Below are 9,146 nucleotides of genomic sequence, written 5' to 3'. Positions count from 1 at the left end.
GGGCCGATGGGTCCATCTGAAGTCAGTGCTTATAGGCCAAGTATGGGTGTGGGCCTAGTGTAAGGCCCAATAAAGAGAATTGGGCCCAATGTGGAAAATTGGGCCATTAGTGGACCTTTAGTGGGCCATTGGAGGACTTAGATGGAATTAAGGGTTTGTGCCATGTTTGTGACCCACACCATAGTAGGGGTAAATGGTCATTTTACCGATAGAGGAATCCCTATTCTGATTAAGTGTTTTTATATGTCTATGATAGCCGGGAAGCAGCCGGAGCAGCAGTCAGGGGTTCCCTCTTCAGGTGTTCAGCAGTTAGCATTGCGAGGTGAGTTTCCTTCCAGTAGGAACGGGTCTAAGGCCACAATGCCGACCCGTTTAGCTAGCAGTAGTTTCCGGACTTCGGTCCGATGCAGTAGTTAGTATGTTTGATGCCTTCGTGGCACATACAGGATTTATGTGTTATGTGTTCGGGGGTATGGCCTGATGCAGTATACAGTTTATGTGTTCATGCTAGTTGATATGTTTATACTATGCTACGTTATGCTCAGTTAGTTTCTGGACTTCGGTCCGATGCAGGGGAGAAGGTCCTAGTCAGTTCTGGAATTCGGTTCGATGCAGTTAGTTTCGGAATTCGGTCCGATGCAGTTGGTTTCGGACTTCGGTCCGATGTAGGGGACAAGATCCCAGTCAGTTCCGGACTTCGGTCCGATGCAGTGGGCAAGGCCCTGGTTAGTTCTGGATGTCGGTCCGATGCAGTTTCCAGACTTCGGTCTGATGCAGTGGGTAAGCCCAGTACGTGTTTACATGTTATTATATGGTATGTGGTAGTTTGGGGGAGCTCACTAAGCTTCGTGCTTACAGTTTTAGTTTTGGTTTCAGGTACTTCCGCAAGTAAAGGGAAGAGCTTGGGATGATGGCATCGCACACACCACAACTTCAGTCTTTGTCCTGGGAGTTTGTTTTGATTCATAGTTTGATTTGATATAGTGTTTCACGACATTTTATTATGAGCTGAGATATTTGATGTTTGATTTTATGATATGACGTAAAGTATGTGATTTTTATTATACTTAAAACAAAAAATTTTGGGTCGTATTTTTGGATGTTACAACACCATCCTTTTTTCAACAATTGAACTCCTTAAGTTAGAAGTAACATCTTCTTCATCACTGGACACCAATTCTTCACTATCTGTACTCACCCAAGTTGTTAGGGTTTTATAAGCAATAACTTCAAAGACTATAGGAACAAATGCTCTAGGTTTGGTGCGGTTGACTTGTCGAATCTCTTCTTCCATAAGCTTTTCTATTCTTCAAGTTCATTCTCTTAATCGACATTGAAAACTTCACCTTGAACATCATCCCCTTGGAAACCATTTTCTACTCCAAAATTAGCTTCATCATCTCCAACTCTCAAGGTAAACTTGGATTCGGGAATATCAACAAAGGCTTTAGCAGTATTTAGTAGCAGGCGACAAAAAATAATTAGGACATTGTTGTCTTCTTTCATGTCTAACACGACAAAGTCAATTGGAAACAAGAATTTCCCAATTTTCACTAAAATATCTTCCACAATACCCATAGGATGTATCACTGAACGATTGGCCATGTGAATTGTCATTCTTGTAGCCTTCAAATTTGGAATATTGAGCTTTTGATAAAATGAGTAAGGCATTAGATTTATGTTGGCCCCAGAATCAGCTAATACATAAGTCTGTAAATTATTCCCAAATTCACATGGAAGAGTGAGGCGTCCATGATCTCCCATCTTCTTCGGTAACTCTCCCATTCTCACTTTAGAACTCTGCTCACATAGAATCACCTTGGAATTCTTCTGTAGTTGCTGGCGAGTATTGATTAAATCTTGTCAAAACATGGCATACTCGGGAACTTTAGATAACGAATCAATGAAAGGGGTATTTATTAGAATACCCTTTACTTGTTGCATAAACTTCAAATGCTCCTGTTCAAGTGGATGGATATTAGCTCTAGAAGGAAATGGTAAAGGAGGATGATAAGCAGGAACATTATCCAAATTTTTCTAATCAGACCTACCCCACGTCGTGGAGATTGGATCTCCACGTCGTTGTTTCGATGTTTCTGAAACTTTATTTTCTTCGAATTTAGACTTTTTTGGCTTGGGTCTGGTCTGAGATGGATTGACTTCAAGTGCTTCAAGGAACTCAGAAATAGTATCATCTTCAATTTCTATTACCATCACATTTGATTAAGGCCTTTTCTCAAGGATTTTTGGAGATATTTTATCTTGTACAAGAGTAGTTAGTTGACCTAGTTGGACCTTAATATTTTGGATCGATTCGTGATGATTTCTTAGCAAGGCTTGTTGTTTCTTCATGATATTTTGATGGTCCCTTATCACTGCATCTGTTTCATTGTGTCTTTTCTCGGAAGCCTCCATAAATTTATGTAACATAAACTCAAGATCAACCTTCTTTTCAGGAGGTGGTTGTTCTTTTTGGTAGAAGCCTCGGTCAATCTACCTATATTTCTCTTCTTTAAGCTTCTTATATTCGTCATATGGTAACCACTCCCTCTTTGGTTTCCTCCAATTTTCATCATACTTATCCCCACTCGAGTAGTAAACTTGCACCTTTTTATTTCCATGTTTATCCAAGTGGAAATCTTTTGTTAAGTGTGGACCATTGCACCTTTCACAACCAACTCTAATAGCATGAATTGATTGGTCCATCTTGGTCATTCTTTTATCTATAGTGTCAAGCATAGCTAGTATAACAACCATGTCTTTAGAATTTCCTCCCCCAATTCCTTTAGCTACATCATGTCTTGGATTATGGTATTCACGATAATACTTTGAGAACTCTTCAATCAACTCCTTTAATTCACCTAGATTTTTCATAGTAATTGATCCTGAAGAATCAAGGAGTTGCCTTGTCATGACATTTATCCCGTCATAAATGATAGACATTTCTTGTTGTATGAAAAGGTCATTTGGAGGGCATTTTCTTAGTAACCCTTTATAACGCTCCCATGCCCCATAAATTGACTCACCCGGATATTGCTCAAAGTGGGATACTGCCTTCTTGAGTTTATATATCTTTTATGGTGGGCAGATATGACAAGCCGTTATTTTTCTTAGTCAAACATGTCAAATAAAAGTCAAATTTGAATGTTTTGTTAATTTATTAAAGTTAGATTAATAATCTTGATATGCATAAACCTCTTATTAATAGTGTTGTAAAATTTTGAATTTAAAAACAGTCAAACCAAGAAGTCTCGCATAGGAGCCTTCCCACCAAAAACCTTCGCATAAGTCCAAACCCTTGCACTAAAAATCCTTTTCGGCTGCAAAACTGCGAGACTACTCCTTCGGACCGCAAACCACTTTCAGCCGTAAACTCTTCGGACAACAAACTATTCTCGGCCTAAAACTACTTCTTGGGTAGAGTTCCTGACCGAGAACCCCTAAATTCTATCCATTGGCACGAGATCCTAGGTGTTTTTTCATTCCCAACGAAGGTGTCCCATCATGTTTTCGGCCATATATATGTCACACCCCTTTAAAGTGGAAACACGAGGTGTGGCAGTATAAAGGGTCTCATAGCAAAACTTTAAAGACAACACCAACCAGAGTACTAAAAATCATTACAAATTTACAATAAGTTTGAACTACTTTTTAAAAGAAATTACAATGTATTTAAAAGTCAACACATGCAAATGCTCCTATAAGTGTTGTGTCTCTACGTGTCTCTTACTAGATGATTCTTGAAAAAGTATGTAAAATGAGTGTCAACTATAAAAATAGTTGGTGAGTACTCATAGATTAAAAATAATACTGGTTTCAATAATCATAATAAAAGTTTTGATAAAAGTTTCCATAAATAAAAGTATATTGCTAAAATGAGTTTTCAAGAATTGAAATAATATCCGTTGTTACACGGAGCAAACAATTTCATTGCTAAAACAACTATATAAGTTTTTAGTAATAAAAGTTTGTTGCTAAAATGAGTATACAAGTTTCGTTGCTAAAATGAGTATATAAGTTTTGTTGGTAAAGTGAGTATACAAGTTTCGTCGCTAAAATGCGATGTAAGATTCGTATGTGCATCAATTTTCCATCCATGAGTTCACAACCCAACCCAAATGACCGAATTGTGCCCTATTGACTACTATGTGTATCGCAAACATAGTGAATAAAATGGTAAAATGCACTCAAGCGAATCGTGCGAGTGAGGAGTTTTCTACCTCCTGATAGCACTATCCATAATAACCATAGGCTCAAAAGAGTTAATGAGTTGTGTCTAGAGATTCCAGAGACTTAACCACGATACAATCCTCATGAATTAAAGTAACATACACATACATACGAACTATAGCAACCAAGTTTCATACGAGTCAAAATAAATACAACGAACATAAATAGTTTAGGACATGCTTTTCCACCCCAAAACATTTAAAAATCGAAAATAGGGGAATGGTGAATACTCACAATATGCAAAATATAGCAACCAAGTTTTTACGATTCAATTAAAGATAACGGACAATAAACAATTTTTCGGACATGCTTTCCCACCCCAAAACATAAAAACCGAAAATAGGGGGAGTCGTTAATACTCACAATGCATTGAGATGATGCAAATGATGCCTTGATCTAAGTTCCACTTGTACCAGTACCGAATCCTATAATAATGGTATACGCTAGTGAGTCTCTACTCGAAATCTAATGGTAATATATACCTACTACTACAATAGAATTATATCAATATTGTGTCAAAATTTAATATTGATAAGTTTCAAACAATTTTCTGAAATGGTGAAATTTTATAACTCATGTGATTAAGACAATTTTGGATATTAATTTTTCCAGATTTTGTAATATTACTTAATGGTATTTCAACACATTTAAAGGTGTTTTAAGCTCCAAAAAATCCAAAATATTATCAAATAGTTTCCAAAAATCGTCAAACTTTTCATTTTCATTATAAATACGGTAGAGGTCTCCCAGAAATTTTCCCTTGAATTTTTGATGTGATTAACTATTTTTCCAAAATTTTAAGCCTTCATAACAATATAAACTTGTGAAAAATAGCATCCAAATGATAAAAATTCTCAAACTTTTTATAATACTGCCATTAGACATACTTAAGTTGGGACAAATATAAAAATGGATTTCTAAATTGTTTAACCCAATTTTATGATTTTTGTGCGTTTATTATAATAAAAATTGAAATAAATAGAAAACAGTTCCCAAAATTTCCCAAACTTCTTTTATTTACTGTTATCGAACATTCTGAAGGTGGGAAAAATATAAAATTAGATTTCTAGAGTGTTTAACCAAATTTTATGATTTTTGTGCATTTATTTTAATAAAAATTGAAATAAATTGAAACAAGTTTCCAAAACTACCCAAACTTTTAATAACACTGTTATTATATATATAGAAATTGTGAAAAATATAAAAGATATTTTTCAATTAGTCTTTTTATTTTTCTTTTTTTTTATCCTCTTAAAAAATCATTAATTGGTGAATAATTATTAAACAGTTAAAGTAAATTACCAAAATTTTTGTAAACTTCATTTATATTGTACATAATCTAGGAAAAATACCAAATGTGGTTTTTATCAAATGCAATTCAATTTTGTGGATTTAAGTGTATTTAATCTTAGAAAATAGAAGAAAATAGCATACTGAACATAAAACTCATCCATAATCTTATTTAGAGTTCCAATATATTATAAGATCTTCTGGTAAATTTTCATGAATTGTAGATGAGTAGAACTATTTTTCTCATTAATAGTCTATTATAAATACAAAAATCAGGGAAAATAGGAATGTATTATGAAAAATTCTGAAAATATGTTTCTGAGTCTTAAACATGGTGTAGGAGCTGTGAAAATTATTAGATACCCTTTTTACATTACTTAAAGTGGTTTTATGATTTATTTGAACAAAACAAAAAGAAAATTCAAAACCATAGCAAACAGTAACAAAAATTGATGAAACTCATTCAGCTATCATCATTCACATTAGGGGTCATCCACGAATTTACCTAGGATTTAAAAACCTCAGAAAGTATTTTATATGAATTATTTCCCTATTTTATTTCAATAATTATAATAATTGGAGAAAAATCAATTATTTTCTTAAAATTTGTGGAACATCTCATTTTGTTGATGGAATTCTGGGAAAAATTGGATTGGATCAAAAAATAAGTGTTAGATATTTATTTAGGAATAAATCCTCTATGAACCTATTTGAATGTTTTTTTAACAACAAACTTTGATGATCAAGCCTCTAAGCTTGAAGAGCATTACATGCATGTGTTTAAAATGTTCAAAAATCATTTTTAAAAGAAAACTTAGAGTGCATGTGGTGATTTTCCACCAAAACTTGTAGAAAAGTGCATTTTCATGATCTTGACTTAGGTTTAGGTCATTGGATTTCACCATTTACAACATGCATGTTGTTTTTGGATGAAATCCTACCACCATCATTATAAAACTGTGAGTGTGTGTGTGTATGTTTATGTGTTCATGATCTTTCATTTGAATGGAGTAGGAGAAGAACAAAAGTTGAAGGAAAAGTGAAGTAGAAATCGATTTTACCTTCAAGAACACCACAATATAATGAAGATTTCAAGTTTGAGGAGTGTTCTTGGGTTTGTTTTTTGGGAAATTTTGTGGTTCTTAGGGAGAGGAAGAGAGAAAATGGTGTTTGAGACTTGAAGAGTGAGAGAGAGAGAGAGAGAGAGAAGTGAAGAAGATGGTTGAGTGTAGGATAAAGGAAATGATTTAATTTTTGGGGAAGAGATATAATGGGAGAGGGAGGACAAATTTTTAAGAGGAAAAAGACCCCCTCTCTCTTACAGTTATTTATTTTTTCGTTAAATACCTTCAAAAATTTTATAAAGTTTCAATTTTTTATAAAATATGCACATTAAATCAACATTTGTTTACAAACTCTTAATTTTTATTTCTTAAAAATAAGCTTAAATGTTAATAACCCAAACTTTTATTTCTAGATCGTATTTCCCTAAATTTAATTATTTTAAGATAATATTATAAGGTTCATAAATATTTTTATAGAATTCTTGATGTTAAATTTTATAAAATTTTGGTTTTAGGGCTTTTAGGGTTTTTAGATTTAATAAATCTTTGGATATCGAAATCAATAGAATCTTTGAGACTTCAATTTATCTTATGGAACTATAACTCTTTTATAATTATAAAGAATGTTTGTAACTTATTTTATCGGTTTATTGACATTCTATGTAGTGATTCCGAGATTCAAGCGAAATTGAGGAATCAAGTATACTAGTCCTAGCTTTCAACTTTGACTTAAGTTTCTATGAGACTTTGACCTAATTTCTACTTATAGGTCAAGTGAATGATGTGTGTATATGATTCATGAAATGTTGTTCAAACCAAGGAATGACCCGAATATGGATAGTCTCTACAGTTAAGTAGTTGTAGAATTCACATAACAATGTGAAATCTAAGTACATTATCCATCGATTCTACTTGTTTCCTAGTTTTTAGTAGGTTATAACTTAGCATCTAGTTACAAAGCCTAGTATGTGTTGTGCCTATATGTGCAACTAAGTTTATTCAAATCTATAACCGACTCGAATTTTGATGGTTGTCACAATATACACGGGGACCGAAATCAATACCTCATTATCACACCTCCTAGCCGAAAATCACCATTCTCTCTCAACTATCATCCGAAAGTTACTTGACTCTTCATAGGATCATACCGAGTTCTTCAAGTGTTCTTCATTCCATCAAGCAATCATCATTCCATCTCTTTAAACACAACCGAAAACACCTTGTTCCTCTTGGTTTCACCAAGAACACTAAAAACACCACTTGATCATCAAGTGACCGAAAACCCAAAGGTGACCAAAATCACCTATCACCCTCACGATTCCATTCTAACACCCTAATTGTAAGTGATTCTTACTTTTTTAGGCTATTCCGTATCATATTTACCACTATTTTCACTAATCATATATATATATATATATATATATATATATATATATATATATATATATATATATATATATATATATATATATATATATATATATATATATATATTGCATGAAATGCTATCAGGACTCAGTTTTTGTTACGCGTTCTAACTCGTGGAATTAACTCTACTACACCGTATCTTCACTCGAACACTCACATAAGGTGAGTTCATACCCCTACCTTTTACCATTTTTAAATGATTTTAAGGGGAGAATACAAGTAAAACACAAAATAGTTGTGTTAACACTTACATGCGATTACAAACCATATTCATATATATCTTTAATTGTTTTCAAACTCTTAAATTTTTGTTTTTATCAAATCATATTCATATATATATATATATATATATATATATATATATATATATATATATATATATATATATATGTGTGTATGTATAATTAGGATTTAACAGACTTAGGACTATTGCTTGTAAGTCCCTAATCTGCCTGTGTATCAATCAGATCCGTTTAATGGTGCGGAATCCCAATCAAACGAATGATGTCAGATAAAATAGAAGAGAAGAAGAAGAGGAATAAGATGAATCTCAATGTATTAATGAATAGAATGATGATCCGGATACAAGAGATTCACACACACACACACACACTAACACACAATAGTTCTTCTATCTCTCTGTCCGTAAACTCTCTAGGGTTCATCAATCCCTACCCCTCATCCTAACACCTCTATTTATACTTGGAATATGGGCCGGATAACACATGGGCCGTAAATGAGTTTACGACCGTAAGGTGTTTACGGCCGTAAACTAGACCATAAATTCATAAATATTACAGAAAAATACAATTGCCCAGAAAAGTAACGTATAAACCATATTTTGACCCAACAATCTCCTCCTTGGTTTATAGCTTTCTTTTCTTAATTGACGCAACAAGCTCCCCCTAAAAAGTAGCTGACTCTTCTTGTCAATCTTCAATGAGAGCTTGACTTTAGCTTTAACCTTCGATTTCTTCACAACATCAGGATGAACATATGAATCTTCAATGAATGACTTCATCTTGAGCACTTGAGGTTTTCTTTAGAATTTCACATTGAACGCACATTGGGTGAGGAGTCTTGACGTACTGATTCTTGAAAGATGGCACTTTCAGCTTGAGAATATTCAGAGAG

General features: G+C 33.5%; 1 protein-coding gene and 1 non-coding gene across 2 annotated transcripts; one reads left to right on the top strand and one right to left on the bottom strand.

Moving 5' to 3' along the window:
- Positions 1-1,323: 1,323 nt before the first annotated feature.
- On the bottom strand, positions 1,324-1,785 carry LOC145065992 (uncharacterized). Its single transcript, XM_079013134.1, has one exon. The coding sequence runs from the start codon at positions 1,783-1,785 to the stop codon at positions 1,324-1,326; it is 462 nt and encodes a 153-aa protein (XP_078869260.1).
- A 1,174-nt stretch (positions 1,786-2,959) lies between these two features.
- LOC145080744 (small nucleolar RNA R71) lies at positions 2,960-3,066 on the top strand. Its single transcript, XR_013695331.1, has one exon. It is a non-coding gene; the product is annotated as a small nucleolar RNA R71 (small nucleolar RNA).
- The last annotated feature ends 6,080 nt before the right edge of the window (positions 3,067-9,146 follow it).

The sequence above is a fragment of the Lactuca serriola genome, chromosome 1 (assembly GCF_051521515.1).
Source record: "Lactuca serriola cultivar US96UC23 chromosome 1, Lser_US96UC23_V15, whole genome shotgun sequence".
Taxonomy (NCBI): Eukaryota; Viridiplantae; Streptophyta; class Magnoliopsida; order Asterales; family Asteraceae; genus Lactuca; species Lactuca serriola.
This window is presented reverse-complemented; position numbering and strand designations above follow the sequence as displayed.